We start from the raw sequence: 20,885 nt of genomic DNA, 5'->3' as shown, positions 1-20,885 counted from the left end.
AACGACGGGGCGTCGCTTTGAAACGACGCGGTAGCGCCATGCAAATGCATGTGTTCTGGGGTCGGGGACGTCGCTACGAGCTGCTTCGGGACGGAGAATCCCTGCAGAAAAGCACTTTGGCAAGGACACGGAGCTACACGCGAAGCAACGGGGGGCAGTGGGTGTCGCTTCGTGCCCTTGCCACAGTGATTTTCTGCAGGGATTCTCCGTCCCGAAGCAGCTCAAAGCGACGGCCCCGACCCCAGAACACATGCATTTGCATGGCGCTACCGCGTCGTTTCAAAGCGACGCCCCGTCGTTTTAGAGAATTGGGCCCCTGGATGAATTTTCGCTTGATTGCGGGAAGTTTTCTGCGAAAGCTGCTAATTATTTCTTGTAGAAGCACGACTACGTTTCAGGTTAACGTCAACTTTTCTTTTGAAACTAACGCGATCCCGCATTGGCCGAATGAAAACCTGATCACATTGTTTCATGAAGTAGGTAGAGGGAAGAGAGAGCGAATATATAAACTTTTATTTGGAGCAGAGCAAACGCTGATGCTGGTCTCAACGCAGCACTCACGAACCCTTACCGCCATCGCCTCGGTCCAACTGGGAATCCCTATTGTGATAATTGTGGATTGCCGGAAACAGTAGAGCACGTCCTCCTAGAATATCCGTCATACATCCATTTAAAAAAATCACCTCGCACAAAGGATTGAGTGCCTCAACTACGGATCTATATCTTTGAAAGGTCTCCTTGGACCCTGGCCCTCTCTATCATCTCAGAGAAAAAGTGTTGGTTGCCTTATTTGACTATTTACACGAAATCGGCGTCGCAGAGACAATCTAGAACTTCAGCTGCGAGACCGTGTGGACTTTTACATCACCACGCAAAGCTTAATGTTCCCTTTTTCTTTTAAACTCTCCAACCCCTCTCTCTCTCTCTCTCTGTCTCTCTCTCTCTCTCTTTCTTCTGCTCTACTTCTGGGGCCTTTACTCCCCTCTCCCCATCCCCGCAGAGTAGCATGTAGGCGGGAACATGCCGGCAAACCTCTCTGCTTTTATCTAATAAAGAGCTGTCTCTCTCTCTCTCTCTCTCTCTGATGCTGCGCCGCCCACCCACTGAGGGGCCTCCTAGTCGAAATATCCCTGGGCTTCCCTGGCCGTCCCAGTTCTCACCCCCAGCCGACGCTGGGATGCAAGGTCGGAGCTGGTCAGCTGGCCCGCCCACTGCTCGTACGTTGGGTGGGGATTAGGGGTTAGATATGGGGCGTGTTGGCCCTCCTATATCAAGGGACAGATAGTGCAGGACAGGGACCCGAATTAGCAGGTGTATGGGAGTAAGCTAGGTAGTAAGATGACGATGAACGTTCGAACTACAAAAATTCTTCGTTAACTCGAAGTTGGATATATCGAAATATCGGTTAAGTCGAAACATTTTTTTCGCCGTGCATTTACCTCCCACAGGCGCCATGCATGCGGTCCCCTTCATCTTGAATCGTTTTTTAGTGAGACTGCGGATATCTCGAAATGGTGACCGAGAGGCCACGAGGCAAAGTCCGCCATAGACACCTGATAAGGTCTACGTTCTAATGCTTGGCTCCCACTACGCGCCGAACACGGTCGTGAACGCCAAATTAAAGGAGCCATGAAGAGAAAACAAAAGTTTGTTTTATTCGAAAGATTAGGTGTTTCATAGTACCCCAAGCGCTTTCCCGGAAGCAAATGATGCTTTATTCACTGAGAAATAAGGCAATTTAAGCCAAAATTTTAAATCTCCCGCTAAAATTGAACATTCCGTGACGTGTACAATGGCGTCATAGAGCCGGTCCATGAAACAGATACTTAGTATGTCGACTCCATATAGCACCCACACGCGGGAGTCGATCGAGACGGCGGCCATTTTAAAAATACTAGTAAAACCTAGTGCACCCGCAGCCCTAGTCATGGAATCGCCTGATCCGGAGAACAAAACTCTCGCCGAGGAGCTCGGGCTTGCATTTAACAACCTCACACCACAAAAACGCTCAATTCTTCTAAGTGCACGAGCGGCAAGAGTTGTGGGATACGCGGTGGACGGGAAAGCGACCATTCCGCGATAGCCACAACAGACGAACGCCCAGCCGTCGGCACCGCTGCCTCGTCAGCCCCGTCGCGACGGACGAATATAGACTGGTACGTATGTGCCGTATTTTGATTACGGTTAATAATAGTTCAATTTCAGTAGCAGTATCACTTATGCCAGTTGGCCGGTGTCGTGTATGGAAAGCCGTTCGCGCGAGCTCTCTGCTTCGACCAGAAAGATACGAACGTCAATGCGCGGTGTTTACGGCATTTTTTTCCCCAAGGTCAGAGCGATTTGACGAAGTCGGCGACGAGCGCCAGCATGTCCCAGGAGTGAGCTAACGTAAGGGTCCCTGCCGTAACTGAACAAACTGAAGTTTTCAGTGGTTGTAAACTGGAAACGAGCTCGTAACGACAGCAGCAAGCCAACACCATTCGAAACTTACGCGACGACTGGCACTATCTCGTCGCTTCTTGCTGTTCCTTACTCCCCTCGTTTCTATTTTTACCTTTGCTGGTTGGCGATATGACGGCCAACCTCCTGTGAAGGGATTACGATACGAAGCAAGGTCGCGGCTGTGCGTGCTGGAACGGTTCGTTGGCCCCGAAGAGCCTCGAACCCGAAAATTCGTCTGCGCGACGGCGAGATGTCGAGCTCGGCCGCGGCGCTAGTTTCGTACGCATTGGCGCACACGCTTGCGAGTTCGTTCGGACCTTCAACCGTTTACTCCACCGTTCTTTGTCATAAAAAGAATGTGCAGTATGTTTCACGGGCATTTAGCTCGCTATGCAAGCTGTAAGCCCTGCCTAACATGCGTTTGCTTTTGCCGGCCTCCGCCAATCGCAGAGCTTAGCCCATGTGACGGCATAGGTTCTGTTGCGGAAAATGAGCTGGTGGGTCGCATGGTCATTTCCTTTTTTCCTAATTATGTAGCTTATTTGAGCGAAGTTTGCGTTATAAGTGGTGTCGCTATGGTTCCAACGAGGCAATCTTTCGAATGAACCAAACTTGTGTTTTCTCTTCATGGCTCCTTTAACGCGGTACGAGGCCCATGTTCCCATTACCGGAATGCTGTCCGACGCCTACATCGTTGAGAGAGCTGTGGACAATGCACTTGATCACGAGGAAAAAGCGGAGCCCCGAGAAGTGCATACAGCTACAGAAACAACAAAGATACTGCGCCTCATTCGCAATTAGGTAGAATGTAGCCGTGGTGACCAACAGTTCATTCGATGCACTGAGCAGCTCGAGAACGCCTTCCTGGGAGCAGATGTGAACGCGGAACAGGCGATCATCAAGCCGTTCTTTCTTCCGCAATAATAATAATTCGTTTTTTTTTTAGATGCAGAGCATCTGATTCACTTGTCCCTCCGGCGTTGTCGTCGTCGTTGTCGTTGTCCGCCGCTCACCCCCTCTCCTCTCCGATAGCGAACACTCTCTCGCGAGGGGCATTGGCTTGGCTTGGCTTGGCTTGGATTGGATTTGGAGTGGATTGGATTGGATTTGGATTGGATTGGATTAAAGTGGATTGTGTTGGATTGTGTTGCGTCATAGCCGCGGCAGACGCGCTGGGGCCGGAGCATGTGCAGTACTCTCTCTTCCGCGGTTTCCTCTCCTTCGGGCGCGCTGCGCATATAACCGGTGTGCCGTTCTCCGGCGAAGCAACATCCACGCTTGGCTCAAACACCTAGAGTCCACGCCGCTTTACAAGTACGCCAACGTCGTCATCGACTGGGACCAGCTTACGCGGTCCCCTCAACGTTATGCGCGCTATAAAACGCGGTCCCTTCGCCGCTCCGCCTATGCGTCGCATATATACACAGGGGTTCCCGCGAGGGGAGGTGGGAGTTTTTTTCTGCGAACTTTTTCGCCTTTATTACGAAAGCGTACCCGCGCAGTGGAGCGTTCGTTAACAGCATCAGCTCTTATTTCAGTGACCTGGCCACACATTTACGGCATTTAGCTTAACTCGAAACTCCGCTTATCTAAAAAATTTCAGCGGATTTTACGACTTCGAGTTAACGAGGGGTTACTGTACATACATTTGTTCCTCTTGGGCGCAGAAAACGTTTGGCCTGATTTTTACCAGTACATCATTGCTCAGAAGCTGACAGGGTACTGGCGGTCAGCACGGCGGATGTTACGCAACACTAAATAGACGTTGAACCCCTACCTTGATGTATATCCACGACGTAACAGGATAGTAGTTGGACGGTATGGGGAGCGTCTTTTTATGGAATGTCAACCTGGAAAATCCGGACAAAAACTCGGTTATTAGGGGCGATAAGAACTGGAGGTGTTCCAATTCCATCGCTCCGCGAGGCTTTCTTGGTCTGTTTCATTAAAAAAAAGACTTAGGTCACGACCTAATTTCATAGTTTTCCTGGCCGGACGCAGCGTTTTCCTGTTTCTTTCGTTTTCGCTCGCGTTACGTAGTATCGATGACAGCAATGTCAATATGAGTTAGAAAATGTCAGCTTTTTATGCAAGTAGCAGTAATTTGGCTAGTGAAAGCCGCAAAGAGCTATGCAAATTACGAATACATATAAGCACTCTTTTTGATGTAGCGAACGCAAAAAGCATTACTGTTCAACTGTTTCACGAATATGCCAGCATTGGGGGCGCCGCCATAGAACCCTGGGTTTCAGGGGACTTCTGCGCCTCTAGCTAAGGCAGTGGTGTAAGTGCGAAACTCAAGTAGCTACGTGCTCAAATAACGTGTCCTTTTATCCTTTTAACGTACGTTCTGTGCACGTCCTTCCAGCCATTGTTGTCCGTGTAGAATCCTTCACTCTCGAGGTTGGTCTCGTACACGCTGATGAAGTCACTGTCTCTAGCAGACCTTGGAGGGCGCAGATAAAAGAAGGCGTCATGGTTACTCATTGCTGCAGCGGCCTAAAAGGAAATGAAAGAGCAGACAGACTCGCAAAACAGGGCCCCGACCACGGCGGCGAGCTCATCGTTCGTCTCCTCGCCGATGACATAAGGATCATTCTACCGAAACTGAGTGAGCAACGGTCCGCAGAGGCGTGATTTGATCAGGGCACGGAGCGGTCATTGCTGTACGAAAAGACCCAGCCTTACAGTTCCGAATGAATGTGGAGCTGCCCCGAAATGTGGAAACTCTGTTGCACCGTATGCGACTGGGCGTTGCCTAGACAAATTCCTTTTTGTTCAAAATTAGCTGTGCAAACTCACCATCCTGCGCGTGCGGAACGACGCCCGAGGAAGATGTTTCTCACGGGATGTTAGACTGCCCATTATATTCCCGGCAAATACGTGAACTTCACAACACACTGTCATTAGATAACCGCCGTGTGATGTGTTTAGCATCTTTACTAGGACCATGGCCCGATGCGGATCTTCAAAATAAGGTTGTTCGTGCCTTGAATGCGTTTTTCACCTCGATAGGAATAGCTTCAAAGTATTAGGCGGCGTATTAGCTTTTTCACGTGATTTGCATGAACACGAACCCAAGATGACAATTTATAGACAACTGTTAGAACTCACGAAAATTGTCGTGGACAGTTAACTTGTGTACCGCAGCCTATGACCCTTTATTAGTGAAATGGAGTAGCCGGGCGCACATTCGCTTCCAACCTCTCTAATAAAAAAAACAAGTTAAACCACATTGCTGAAACAACGAAGACGTTGTTTGTGGATAGTGCTTGCTGCTCGCGTCCTGTAATGACAACCTCAAAGCATGTCCACTGAAACCAATATTTTGCACACAGTGCTGTTGAAGCCCGATTTAGCGAAGTATCAAAGACCCGCGCATTAAATGGGGATATATTCGTAAAAGTCGCGTTTCGTAGAATTGGCATTGGACTGTATTGCTGGTTTGAAGAAACCTGAGTGACCCGTGTAACCGAACAACCACATCCCAAGAATAACTGTTATTGCAGACAGAAGAGCACGCCTTCCGTGCGAAGAGTGGGACAGCAAAAAAGTCGATGAATATATATAAAAAAAACATGAACATTGTTATCTGCAACACTGCTTTCGCCGCTTTAGCGATATGATTTTGGTGTCTTTTATAGGCCGGCTTATCACAGCGCTAAATTTATTTTCTTGGTGAGCTATCCTTGGGTAGACAATTTTTTCTAGATGTTATAAAATTTACGAACCCTTAGTAAAGGAAGCTTAGAGAAGCGCGAAAGCTAAAAGTACGTGTAACCTTCGCTGAAAGTGCGTACAATCGATCGTCAACCCTTCTAAGCACAAATCGCAAACGGAGAAGGAACCCATGCGACGATTTTTCGCGCACTAAGCTAACGCATCTACGAGCGATCTAAATGTATACCGATACGTGGTTTATGAGATAAAGGTATAACATTGCACTCCTTATTTTTCCTGGTCGATGCGGTTATTGTCTTACCTGGAACCGCTTCTTTTCCACCAATTTCAAGTTACGGTGTTTACACAATTGAAGTCCGGTTTCATGCAAGGGCCGTGCCTCCAGAGATTGTTTTCAGAGCTTTTCGGTCGACCAACCCGTCTATGAGGAAGTGCAATAGTTTTTTTTTACAGTACGCTATCGGTTTCACTAAAAAAGCGTTCGCTTTAATAAATACGCGTATGCGGCCGAGCCTCTAGTCCTTACAACATATTCAAAGGTCCCACGGTCCAGGTGAACTCGATGAAGGGGCTGTCGTTGTAAAGCGTTATCACTTGTGAGGCATAGTCGTTGAATATTTGGTGGATTTCTTGCACCAGATGTCCCTGTGATACAAAGAGCGCCAATAAACGAAAAATATTGGCCACGACCAGTACGAAATACCCCGAACTAACTACCTCTGAGCTCCCTTCAGGCATTCTTCGCGCACAAATCACAATAAGACTATCAGGCAACCTAATAGCAACATAAACACACATAAATACTCTTTGATTCTATCAGCCATCGCACTGTGGAACAAACTACCGGCGGGCGTCGTGAACAGCACATCTGTGGAGAGTTTTGTAAGAGCCATTAAGGACCTAGAATTTTAACGCGTGATAAAGAGAAAAAATTGCATATTTAGTGTCTATATAATTTCTTTTTGGACTAAACGTTGACACTGTATAGTATGCTGCTGTCCATTTGTATTATTCATTTTTCGTTTCTCTTGCCTTTTAAATACCTATGTCATTCTTGAGATGGAAACGTGAATTCATTTTAACCACTCCTGCACGGGCCCCGAGGGACCTGAAGAATGTTGAAATAAATAAATAAATAAATAAATAAATAAACAAACAAACAAACAAACAAACAAACAAACAAACAAACAAACAAACAAACAAACAAACAAACAAACAAACAAACAAACAAACAAACAAACAAACAAACAAACAAACAAATAAATAAATAAATAAATAAATAAATAAATAAAACAGCCGTTAACTTGGCTGTCATCCCACTGAAGTGCGGTGGGTTCCTTGGTGAGGCAGAATTAATAAGCACACTTTCATGGGATTAATCTGCTTTCTTTCATTCAACATTTGCGCGCAAAACTATTACAAATTTCACTACATACTTGTTGTTTCGACGAAAAAGTGTGAATGTACCAGTACCACGTGCAGAATTATTAAAAGAACAAGGGGATTTTTCGTACACGTCGCGACACAGAGAAAAATATTCTACACATTACTGAGGGGAAACGGTCACATAACGTTGCTCTAGGGGCCATGCAGACGAAATATAAGCTTGGCTCATTACAACTGCTTCGTCACGATAACAAATACAATCACCAAATTTGAAGAAATAATCGAGATGTCGAAGAAAACAGAAGAAGCAGTGGCGACTCCACAATCAATTTCCGGTTACGTCTCTATGAGGTCACATAATCTTGTTCGTGCGATTGGCGGACGCAGACCTAATCCACCACCAAGAAACATGGCTGGGCGATTTGTAGTGGGGCGTATAGACTTTTTTAACTTCTTCGTCTTGGGAGCTGCCATTCTATCAGTGGGCTGTGCTAGCGGCCATATAATTGGCGCAGCCGACAGGAAGAGGTCACTGCGCATGCGCAACACAGCCCAGAACATGTCCTCATCTTACTACAGATTAACAAATAGAAAGGTGTATAGTTCTGTTTCATAGCATCACTTGAATGCTAACGTGCACTTAACACCCTGATAATTCTTTTTAGTTTTGCCCCATATTTATTTATATATTTATTTATTTACGACTACCTTACAGGCCCATTGCGTAAGGCATTGAGTAAGGCGGGCAGGAAAAGAAAAGTGCAAGGTTGCCTCGAAGATACAGAAGTAAGGCGTAAGAGGTACTAACAAGGAACAGTGTAGCAAAACAAAACAGAGTAGAATGCAGTTTACAAATGATACAGGATGCGTAATAAAAGTTGGCTAAAACTATGAACAAAATAGTAAGGATGTCAAGAAGAGAGGTGCCGTAAATTGTGAGCAAAAACATGGTGACAATACAAGAGAAGAATTCAATGCAACAAAAAACCAAGGTGCAAAAAGTGGTTTTAAGACGTTCACGGCGTACTGGCGTACTGAATGGGCCACACATATACAAAAACAAGAACAATTGAAATATGAAACTATCAAGATAAATGTAAGAGTAACTTTCGACGGAACGAACCTAGGTTAGTGTCAGATGCTATGTTATCAGGAACATTATTCAACAACCTGATTGCACTGGGCAGTGCGGATGCGTTAAAAGAATTTGTTTTCCCATAGATTCGCGAGAAACTAAGTTGGTTGTACAATCTATTTGATAAGTAGAGGGTTCGTTGAATGGGTAGCCTAGTTATTTTAGTGGTGTCAGTGATGCTCGCATAACCTAACTCCTGCGCTATATTTAAAAAGCATCCCAGTATATCTCGCGTTTCCTCGATTAAAAAGTTTTCGGGGCTGCAATGGAGCCGAATGAGTTATCAGAGGGTCTTTTTTTTTAAGTGAACAAATTGTGTTTTATCTCTACGGCCCGTTTAGCCAGCGTACACATCTTCTTCGCCCGTCCTGCAGCGGTGCTGTTGCAGTATTCAGCGAAATGAACAAGACAAAAAAAAATGGCGGCATCTCCACTCCGTGGATGATGGCGAAGGTGCGGAGTACGGGGACTCGAAATGACATCCAAGTTGCGCCCCGAGTGACATCCGATTTGCGCGTCGACCGCCATTCGATTTCAGCCGTGAGTTGCACCTTGATTGTTCCCTAAATGAAACTGCAACTCACGGTTTAAATTTTATTTCGCTTGATTTTCGCTTGATGGTGGTGTGCGCACGGGTCGACGCGGATGGACGTCGGGATGTCCTAATGTACTCCGCACCGTTACGGGCGAGGGAGTGAGCCGTTTGACTCTCGGGTACTAGCTGACGGTCGTAGCCCAATGGGTAAGACGACTGACACTAACTCTGTCTGGTCTACCAGCCACAGGCTCGAATCCTGCCGGTGCCTGTGTGATTTTTTGCGATTGTAAATGCTATGCGCACGGACGCGGACGGACATTGTGCGGTCCTAAGGTGCTCCGTACCCAACACCGCACTTTGCTTCCCTGAGCGCAGCTGCAGGCACATCAGTAGTTTCAGTAAGGAGAGAAAGTTCGCGGAAATTCGCAGCAGCGTCAGCATGGGACCTGCTCCCCCCAGGGCCGCTGTGACATCTCGCAGGAAGAGCGTGACTGACCTTTATGACACGGTGGGTGACCTGCTCCCCCATCCCCTGCGGCTCGCTGGAGCCGCCGAACACGTAGGGGCCCGAAGCCCCGAAGACCGGTCTGTCGTTCAAGTAAGCGGCAAACGTTTGCCGCAGTGGTACGGACACCTTGCCCTCGTGCAGAACGATGTTCGACACGAGCCCGGTATCGGGGTTCAGCTCCAGCCGGTAACGCTGCGCCAGAGAGGGAGAGAGAGAGATAGCGAGAGAAGCTTTACAATATGCGCCGACTGCCCAGAGCCCGAGACGCTAGAGCACTTGCTGTGCTCTTGCCCACAGCACGACACCGCAAGGGCACAACTCCGGGCCGAACTCCAGCGACTCGGTGCCCCAAGCCACAAGCTAGAAGACTTCCTGTTCCCCACGGGACCGGAAGCCATCCGACGGGAGGTCTTCCAGCACCTAGTCAACTTCCTGGCTACAACAGGACTAGCGCTGCGTTTGTAGCCATCGAGTCATGGACTAAACGAACGCGACTATCTCCCACTCTCCTACCGCTCTTCTCTTCCCCCTTCTCTCTTCCTATCCTTTGAAGCCCCAATCCCCTTCCCTGGACTGGGTCGTATGAGGGTGAACTCCCTGTTGAGTTCAACAATATCCCCAGGCCTTTTCTCTTCCCTCCTTTGTTAATAAATCACCACCACCACCAATATAGAAAGGGGGTTCGCTGACATGCGTTGGGCTACACGATCCTCTGCAGGAAAGGAAGAGGAAAAAAACAATTAAAGCGGTTCCACTCAATGTGAAAGCTGTCGGAAGTGCAGAGCAGTGATTCGCCATTATGGGCTGTACGTAGCGCAGTAATCCGCTCACTGCTACCACCCCATGCAATTCAAATTTCCCGCCTTCGCAGTGCTCGCGCGCCCTCTGCCTGCCTGAACCCACGACCTCCAGAATACCGTTTCTGGTATTCTGGAGGTCTTGGGTTCGGATCCCACCCGGCGGGCATTTTTTTCTCCACTTTCTTTCTGTCTTTCCAAATTCTTTATCTGTTGCAATGACCTACCCCATCCTCCCCTTTGCTTTCCGAGGTTTTCTGACTGCATACCCTTATTTCTGTCTTATTTTCAACGAGCCCCTCATTTCCTATTCTGATTCGCTACATGCCTAGCGAGGGCAGCTGTTCTGGCAGCCTTGGTGCCATAGGGAGCTCAAGAGTGTTCGACGCTGGTCGGCCACTCTCGACATGTCGTAAACACTCGAGTCACGGCCCGGGGGTTAAAAAGAAGGTCTCCTTCACCCCGAGTAGTCCGAGTGGTGCTGGTAAACTTCTAGTACACTCTAGCGCTGGCTACCACCCCCAAGCACAGGAAACAAAACTACGTTAACATAAATACCCCAGAAAGTGGAGGGGAAAATAGCCCCGCCGGTAGCGTATTGGTCATCGCACAATACGCGTATTATGGAGGTCGTGGGTACGGATCCCACCCGGCGGGCATTTTTTCTCCACTTTCTGTCTTTACAAATTCTTCATCTCTTTCAATTGCCCACCACATTCTCTTCTTTGCTTTCCGAGGTTATTTTGAGTGCCAACCCTTATATATATATATATATATATATATATATATATATATATATATATATATATAGTATAAGTAAAGAGTCGGATACACAGCAAGAACAATAACAAACAATGTTTACTTACGTAGCGGCAATGGGACTTGCCTTCATCAGAGTAAAGTTACATGATGTAACTTTTTTATATTCTGTATATTTAAAAAAATGTTTACTTAATTAACCGTAGTGAAAAAGAAAAGAGCCTAACCACACCCCTATGCCTCCTTGGGCATTGTAGACTGCCGACCTATCTTTCTGTATTTCCTCAACGAGCCCCTCATTTCCTTACTATATTATTCTGCGAAAGCCTAGCGAGGGTCTCGGTTCTGGCAGCCTTGATGCCTAGGTAGCATAAGAGGGCTTCCCGCCAGTAACCCGCTCATGACAGGCTGTAGACCTTCGAGCCACGCCCCGGGGGTTGAAAAGAAGGTCCCCTTCTCCCCGTGTAGCCATAGTGGCGCTGGCTACCACCCTCAAGAGTCAGATACACTTCTAGTAAATATAATTAGCCCAGAAAGTGAAGGAGAACACAGTCGCCCAGATAGCCGAATTGGTAAGGCATTCGACATGTAATCGAAAGGCGTGGGTTCGGTCCCCACTCTGGGCGCGTGTTTTTCTTTCTTTCTTTCTTCTGTATATTTAAAAAAAATGTTTACTTAATTAACCGTAGTGAAAAAGCAAAGAGCCTAACCACACCCCTATGCTCCTTTGGCATTGTAGACTGCCGACCTATCTTTCTGTAATTCCTCAACGATCCCCTCATTTCCTTACTATATTATTCTGCGAAAGCCTAGCGAGGGTCTCGGTTCTGGCAGCCTTGATGCCTAGGTAGCATAAGAGGGCTTCACGCCAGTAACCCGCTCATGACAGGCTGTAGACGTTCGAGTCACGCCCCGGGGGTTGAAAAGAAGGTCCCCTTCTCTCCGTGTAGTCATAGTGGCGCTGGCTACCACCCTCAAGAGTCAGATACACTTCTAGTAAATATAATTAGCCCAGAAAGTGAAGGAGAACACAGTCGCCCAGATAGCCGAATTGGTAAGGCATTCGACATGTAATCGAAAGGCGTGGGTTCGGTCCCCACTCTGGGCGCGTGTTTTTCTTTCTTTCTTTCTTCTGTATATTTAAAAAAAATGTTTACTTAATTAACCGTAGTGAAAAAGCAAAGAGCCTAACCACACCCCTATGCCTCCTTTGGCATTGTAGACTGCCGACCTATCTTTCTGTATTTCCTCAACGAGCCCCTCATTTCCTTACTATATTATTCTGCGAAAGCCTAGCGAGGGTCTCGGTTCTGGCAGCCTTGATGCCTAGGTAGCATAAGAGGGCTTCCCGCCAGTAACCCGCTCATGACAGGCTGTAGACGTTCGAGTCACGCCCCGGGGGTTGAAAAGAAGGTCCCCTTCTCCCCGTGTAGTCATAGTGGCGCTGGCTACCACCCTTAAGAGTCAGATACACTTCTAGTAAATATAATTAGCCCAGAAAGTGAAGGAGAACACAGTCGCCCAGATAGCCGAATTGGTAAGGCATTCGACATGTAATCGAAAGGCGTGGGTTCGGTCCCCACTCTGGGCGCGTGTTTTTCTTTCTTTCTTTCTTCTGTATATTTAAAAAAATGTTTACTCAATTAACCGTAGTGAAAAAGAAAAGAGCCTAACCACACCCCTATGCCTCCTTTGGCATTGTAGACTGCCGACCTATCTTTCTGTATTTCCTCAATGAGCCCCTCATTTCCTTACTATATATATATATATATATATATATATATATATATATATATATATATATATATATATATATATATATATAGAGAGAGAGAGAGAGAGAGAGTGAGAGAGAGAGAGAGTCATTTATTTGAGATCTTTCTGAAGTGGGAATGGTTCTCGAGTTCGGGAATCCATGAGATGAGCAGAAAGCCTTCGCTCTGGATGCAAAGAGTTGCTGGACGTCCAGATCACTGGCCCAAATGGCCGCTGGTCACCAGGTTCTCCCACATCTCAGGTGTAGGAAAGGGGGATTGGAGAGTCGGAAGTTTGGGATTGTGCTCACATTGCATTAGAAGTGGAGTTCCCTGTTGTGAACAGAACTGGCTTTCAGCGGAGTACTGAGTTGGAAACATACGATGCATGCGAGCTGGGCGAGAAAAGGTAACCACCAGACGTTGCGCTCAACACGGAGGGACAGCATACCTCGTTCTCAATGAAGTTAACCGGCTCTTCAAGTTCGAGGAAATCGGACAGGAGTCGGGCGCTCGCAGGGCCGCCGTTGACGCGGTAAAGGCTAGCGCCCAGCGGCGCCACCTCTGCTTGAAACACCAGCGACCACGTGGCGTTGCCAGAGCTCTCGGGGATGCCGTGGCGATGAGGGGCTTGTTGCACCACCTGTGAGAAGGAAAACAACGCCCTCTATGTGCACAGGGAACAAATATCCTTATATTATCCCCGGATACATGGACTCGACGAGAAAGGGTCGAGTTGACTGTCGGGTTCAGCTACTTCGACCTCTACAGCGTTTATATTTACCCCGTCGAAAGAATCGAGGTGAGGGGAGCGGAGGGGTTCCCAGAAAAAGCGCTACCGTGTTTTCGCGATTCCAACGCACACTCTTTTTTGCTAAAATGCAGCCTTAATATTTGTGTTCGCGTTGCAATCGGGCTCAAAAGTGAAATAGGCCTTAAAGCGGCCAGCAGCATTGCCATACGGAACGGACATGAAGTCCCCACCAAATCCAACTCAATCGAATAAAAACAATCCGTCAACCTCACGTGAGTGAATTTCGGCGCACTAATTCCTCAATGGCATGCCTTGGTAAACAATTGCACATTTTTTTTGCTGCTGCAATTGGCCCGTCTGGGCTAGCAGTATAAAGATCACGGCACTTGACATGGCAAGCAGCTTCAATGCTCCCCGCTATAACTTGATTTTCAGTAGCAGCTGAGTAAGCAATCTTATGAAGCACAATCATTTTTGGCTTCCACAGCTGCGTACGCCAAATTAGATCTCCTTCTTCCAGGTACGCGGTGCCATGATTTTTCATCTGCGCATTACAGTCAGTGGGAAATTATTTTTTTTGCGAATTCTTCTACGCGAACGTACCCGCTCGTTGCAATTTGGGGCGTGTTAGAACCGCGCAAATACGGTATTCTGCTCCTGGCGTCCCGACGACTCAGTCCAACAAATGAGCCAACCTACCCCTTGCCTCCTGGTCAAGTGGACTCGTCGTGACGGCTCTCCGATCCAACCCGTCGGCTCATACATAGGGTGGTTTAGCCTAAAAAACCTGTTTGTTTCGACTCTACGCGTCCTCGTTGGGTCAATGTAAACGGGGCTGTTAAGGCGAAAACCTTACGTGTCTCGTCATATTAGTCATATGTCTAGTATATTTTATATTAGGTACTACTATTAAATATTGTATAAAGTATAAGTATATTATTAATATATATTGCGTCTAGTCATATCTATACTCTAGTCATATTAAGGTTAAAACCTTAGTGTCCCATTACATGTGAAAAGTGGCCGTTGATATAATGGTGGTCGGCGGCGACGACACGAATTGTACCAAAAATGGCTGCCGTTGTAAAAAGAAAATAAATTTCTTTCGTGCCGGTTCTTGCAAGCTTGCCTGCACCGCCTTGACGCGACCTCATAAGCAGCAACGCTATACACTCTGTAACGTAACTAGGCAGCCCTATGTTAACAACATTCGGCCACAACACATAACACCACGACACTTTAGGCGACGCGTAATGCTGACGAATTTTCACATCTTAGGCGCCTTCCATTGTTTTATTTGGGCAAAAGCGCCCGCCTGTTGCGAATAGTCCAACGTGGTTACTTGGCTAAATCATTTAAACTAGATGTGTTGAAGACACGCACGCTGCAAGAACAAAGGAATTATCTCCAGGAAACAAGCAACATGAAACAGCACATCACGACAGGATCAGACCAGCTGTACACTAGAACCACTAGATGGGGTTTCAGACTACTGGCACTCTATTCTGTCATTGTTGGCTGCCGCCGACAGCAGCCATTAGTCGAACCGTATCACGTGACATTTGTTTACCTGGAAGACCCATGGGCGCAGACATTTTGGTGCCCCTGTTTTGCCGCATGCGCGTATCCTGCGATAAAGCGTTATTCTCAGAGCGCAGTGTGGCTGTATTACACGTTCAGAGTGAGTTTTAAAAACGATAGTCTTTCTTGGGCTACTTAAACCCAGAAATTTTGGTATGTCTGTCTGTCTGTTACTCGATTCAGCCACCTGGCCAAAGTAAAATTGATATTGCGCAATAGTCTTACATACTCACAGCCGAATGTAAACGTCTAAGCCCGGTTTATATGTTCATACTTGTCAACTTTGTTGAACAAGAACTAGATGTTACGCAAATATAAGACAGGAAATTAGTACACAAGGGATATGTACACTGTTCCTTTATTAAAGAATTCATGGATGCTTGGTTTTTCGATAGAAAATGATATTCTACATCTACTGCAGAAAACCGCCGCCTCCTGGCGGCATATGAAAAATCACGCGGCGACAGCAACGAAAGGTTCCACTAGCTAGGTTGCACGTTCTGCTGGGAACGCACGTGGAGCACGGCCACGCGGTTCTATAAACCTTGTAGTCGGCCGCCTCCATTCACACGCGTCTCCACCGTACTGCAGCGCTGGCATCGAAGAACCTGGCCTGTAGCAGTGGAATGCGGTAAATTCAAATCGCCTTGCGCAAATCTTTAGTGTGTTTACCTTGGGATGAGCGCTACGGTACAGTAACAACATGAGAGGTCAGCGGGAAACCAAAGGGGGGCATTTCCTTGGAAAATGTCTGCAAAGACTATCGTCTTTTGACGACATTTGGGACGAAAGGAGCAGATACGCGGCCAATTTTTTAACCTCGGACAGAGTAGCGATGCCGTGCTGCTCTGTGCGGGTCTGTTTCAACAGGCCTCAAGGTAGAAGACGCCTGTTTCGCTTCCTGCGGGGGAAGAACGACAGTCCTAGTGTAACCTACAGCCACTAGAAAAGCGTAGCTTATTCAGTAACTTTAGTGTAACCTAGAGCCACTAAATGAGCTATGCTAGCGTAACCGAGCCTGATCCGGTCGCACCAGCGCGCTGTCTCTAAATCCCCGAAAAGTAATACGTCTGTCATGGTGGCCAAGCGGCGCCCAGACCAATTCCGCCCGCCAAGGCCGACCGCAATTGGGCGCATGAAGGTGGCCACCCTGGCGACATGCACCAAAATGACTGCCGGCGGGCATCAGTCTCGTTGCTCTTCAGCGTAGCTTATTTGGTGGTTCTATTGTACACTGATAAATCGCGTATGAGATGAGGACGTATGGGATTGCACCGAAGCGCGTGGATGCTCAGGGAACGACAAATGTCATCTTCCGTTCACGCACTCGTATCACTGATGATTAAAAAGTCAGAAGCTTCACCCAGATAACGCGAGCTAATCTCGACCTCTATATTTATAAAAACGAAAATACAAACACAAGCCAAAGGTTATCGTGTACCTGTGACTCAATCTGGTGGCCTCTCGGTCCTGTCACTGTCATCGAAGGCGCTTCTGTGCCCGTGAGTGGAAGCCGCACGTACGGTGAAACCGGGACGCTCGCAGGGTTGTACACGAGCACGGCGAACTGGAAAACGCAGAGAGAAGACTCGGTGCAGTACCAATTGTCTTGCGGGCTGTATCTGGTGAGCTTATCTTATCGTTCTACCACTACCAGCACCGCGTACGGTAAGGAAATGAGTAAGACGTTTTCAAGAACACGTAACGGCTCCAAGCTAAGCAGAGAAGCTACTTTTTCTACAGACGAGCCTGAGTAGAGTGTGTGTTTGCTCGCACTTGGCAAAAAACAGGTTTTGCATCGTCTTGAGTCTTTCTGGCCGACCATGTACGGTTTCACTCTCTGTCGTTGTCAAACTTTTGAACGCGGAGTGGTAGTGACCCCCTGGTGCAGAAAAGTGGGCGTTGTCGGTGGCGTTGACTGTGGGCAAGAAATGCCATAGCGCCACCTCGCCGCGCCCCCTGATACCGGCGAGATCATAAGGCGCTGCTCCAACAAATGGCGTGCGAGCGGGAGCAGGAAGTTTTCGCCGGTTGTGGGCACCCCTGGGGCCCAATGACGTCAGCGCTAGGTAGTAATATACATGCAGGTGAAAAAAAGTTAGGAGACACCATGACGTCATGTAGCCAGCTTTCGCAAGCCCACCTCCGTTGACGCTGCTCCCTCGCTGTTTCCCTTTCCCGAACAGCCGGAGTCGGCCCTAGCACGTGACCCACGATACTTTTTTTCTTGTAGCTTCATGCCGGCGTTTGTTCGGTTTGAACCGGCGCGCTATCACACGGCGGGGTCACGTGGCACAGTGACGTACAGGCCGACGTCAATTTTACTTTTTATTACTAGGCTTCACGCTTCTCCAGTGGAACCGTATCCTGACGTTTTTTCCCTGTATGTTATTATACCGTAGTGCGCGCTCATCTGGATACATGTCTGATGGATGCGCTGTCATATATCAGTGCCGGGAGCGCTACAGCCATCCTCATCGCAGAGTAAGATAACGCTGTCGTGTTCTACGCCTAAAGTGAAGTTTACGTGTGGTCTAATTTTTCTTTGCGCACTCAAAACACGTCTGGTATGTCAGAGAAACTGCTCGTTTTACTCACAGTCATCGGGGGGTGTGTCCAAGAGACCATTTTGAGTAGTTATGAAAATTCTTCTGCAGCTAAAGCGAAAGACAATTTCCCAACAAAGACGTTACGCCAAACCAGCCGTGAGGCACCGGGAAATTCACCCGTGTACAGGCAAAACGTTCGCCTACGAAGCAGTAACATTCGATCTTTGATCTCTAAAAAGACACGTTCGGTGTGTCTCTAAACTGTCCTGGCTGACCAACGCGGCAGAGAGAGCTCAAACCCGCCGCGGTGGCTCAGTGGCTAAGGTATTGTGCTGCTGAGCCCAAGGACGCGGGTTCGATTCCCGGCCGTGGCGGCCGCTTTTATGATGGAGGCGAAAAGCCCAAAACGTCCGCGCTTTCGAGATTTCAGCGTGCGTTAAAGAACTCCTGGTGGTCAAATCAATCCGGAGGCCTCCACTACGGCGCGCCTCATTGCTATCAATAAATCAATTATGGATAAAGTTATTTTTCTCTCTCTCTTGCCGCATCTGAGTTATAAGTCGATTTATATCGGTACTAGGCGGCTTTCAGTGGGAACATAGTTTTACAATTAATCGCGTATGTGAGCGCTGTGAGAAGAGGGGAGGGACAGAGGGAGGTGAGTTCAGTTAAAATTAGGTGCATTTAACCTATGCCAAATATTCACAGTTTTCATTTCCAGCCTTTGTGTATTATTAATAAATATTCATGACGTAGTTTTAATTAAATAGGCAAATGAGACATACCTGGCGCTGCTCTTGGGTATAAGAGCAGTCACTCTGGTTGAGAAGATGACAGAAACCCAAGTCGGAAGCGGCGCTTTCTGTATTTGGAACGTTTTCATTCAGTATTGATGCCAGGCTGCCGCTTACTTCCGGCTGCGTTCAATGGGGAGAAAAAAAAAAGTTGATGACATTGTCTGAGATTCATGAGCTCAATAGTAACAGGACGCCTTGTTTTTACTCCAAAATCTGGCTACCTGCACAAATTGCCTTTCACTGTTTCGACGGAAACACATACTTAAATCACGATGTCCGCTGCATACAGGAATCCACTTTTGGCCCTAATTTCGTTCCCTCCCGCAATATCTTAGTCGTCTGCTTGCATCGAACCTGATGTGTTCCACGCTGAATGCTTGGCGCTAGTATAATTCACCTGCTTTCTGCTATTTCATCTGCTATCTCTAATGGTTCACCTGTTATCTAGATTATCTAGGAGCCCGATCAAATCTTGCCTAACTTCATTCATTTCTCTTGATACGGGCTTCTCCCAAATAATTTGCTGGATTATCCAAGGCGCTCGCGATCTGCCATACATCGGACGTTCCTATACGTGCAATTACCAGTAATAGTATTCTTTCCGAAATGATTTTTCGTTTTTCTTACTTTTTAAAGGCCCGCTATCTCTTTTATCGATTCACCCAGTTCGCGATGACACTGAACACACTGTGTGCGTGCCTCCTCCACGGGGCCGAACTGTGCGGACATCATTATCACGGATTGTCGGCAAGCACGTAGAACCGTCTCCAGCGGCTTCATCTCACTAATTGCCGCACAAATCTTACTGCAGGAACCTCTCATACAGCTCGTTAAGTATTTTTGGGGCTCCAGCCCATGCCGCAGTACCCAGCGAAGACGCTTCCCACCAGCATGCCCGAGACCTGACACACCGGACAACAAGCCAGTCGTTCGGCGAGCGGCCACAATTCCTTCAAAGAAATCACGCACCACTACCACCTCTGGTGAACAATATATTTATCTCCACACACGCACACACGCACACACACACACGTGCACTCGCGCACGCACGCGCACACATACTCTAAGCCCGCCGAACCCTATCTACATCTTATTGCCTACAATTCAATTACAGTCAAACTTCGATATATCGAACACGGCTATATAGAATTATTGCCTATATCGAACACTTTCTATATCACGCGTAAAATCACACGCATTTTTAATTTTTTATTTCGAACTGGGCGGGACATGAAATGGGTATATCGAACTCCGCCACCCCAGACTGCCCAGACTGCTCGCGCTCTGTTGACAGGCGGCGAGCTATACCGCAGTACCCTCGAGGATAGCGGTGGTGCGATGGGCGATCCCGACTGCTGAGCATCGGTTGCACCGAAGCAGGTGCAAAAGAAAAATGCGAACTTGGAGAAACCTGGGGCCAGCTGGAGCGCTTTGTTGGTGCTGAGCCACGAAGCATGTGCATTGATGACTTTGTTGGCGGTGACGACAGTGTAGATTCGGTGACGGTGACGGTGATGACGATGTGTAGATCCTAGCGGAGGTTACTACTGAGCGCACAAACGAAGACGCTGCCGAGGTTGTACCCGCAAGCGCTGATAGTGCCCCGCTCCCGACTTCGACCGAGGCTTCAGCTGTTTTGGCCCTACCGCACCGCTACTGCAGCGCTATAGAAAGCACCGGCCTGTCGCTTGTGGAACGTTTGGACTACGTTGATGAAGTCGTGTATAACACGCCAGGCTACCCTGCTGCAGTACTTTAAGCGAAAAGAATAAATACTTTGAAGCATCAAGTTAGTATTTACTGCACAATTCGTTCATTTATTGATTTGTACCAGTTTAGGACGCGTTTTTTACGTGATTTTATATATCGAATTCTGGTTATATCGAACTATTTCGCGGGCACTGTGCTGTTCGATATATCGATGTTTCACTGTATTTGTCCAGTAATGGAGTACGCAGTCGTCATTCGGGACCCTTTCACAAACAATAATATAGAAAAATTAGAATACAAAAGAAAGCAGATTGATATTTAACTCATACGGCCGCTCCTCCATTACTGAACTTCTAAAAAGAAGTGGGTTCCAATCAGTTTCCGAGAGAAATCGCATCTGTCGCTTAAATTTTTTTTTTCAGTTACTCAAACGGCACTACCATGTAGATACTTGGCACATATTATCCTATTGTTCAGGCTATGCTGCACTCCCT

General features: G+C 47.6%; 1 protein-coding gene across 1 annotated transcript in view; it reads right to left on the bottom strand.

Annotated features, from left to right (window-relative positions):
- The window catches only part of LOC144160074 (lysosomal alpha-mannosidase-like), a 29,530-nt gene extending 12,569 nt beyond the window's left edge, over positions 1–16,961 (bottom strand). The window contains exons 1-6 of the mRNA XM_077691683.1: positions 16,777–16,961; positions 13,452–13,643; positions 9,679–9,882; positions 6,650–6,768; positions 4,790–4,888; positions 4,220–4,292 (exon numbers count right to left, since the gene is read on the bottom strand). Of these exons, the coding sequence (XP_077547809.1) occupies positions 4,220–4,292; positions 4,790–4,888; positions 6,650–6,768; positions 9,679–9,882; positions 13,452–13,643; positions 16,777–16,818 (729 nt within the window). The 5' untranslated portion in view covers positions 16,819–16,961. The remainder of the gene's footprint in view (positions 1–4,219; positions 4,293–4,789; positions 4,889–6,649; positions 6,769–9,678; positions 9,883–13,451; positions 13,644–16,776) is intronic.
- Positions 16,962–20,885: the final 3,924 nt, after the last annotated feature.

The sequence above is a fragment of the Haemaphysalis longicornis genome, unplaced genomic scaffold (genome assembly GCF_048455015.1).
Source record: "Haemaphysalis longicornis isolate Haplotype H1 unplaced genomic scaffold, Haemaphysalis longicornis Haplotype H1 scaffold_10, whole genome shotgun sequence".
Taxonomy (NCBI): domain Eukaryota; kingdom Metazoa; phylum Arthropoda; class Arachnida; order Ixodida; family Ixodidae; genus Haemaphysalis; species Haemaphysalis longicornis.
The sequence above is the reverse complement of the archived record's forward strand: the minus strand, read 5'-3'. Positions and strand labels throughout refer to the sequence as shown.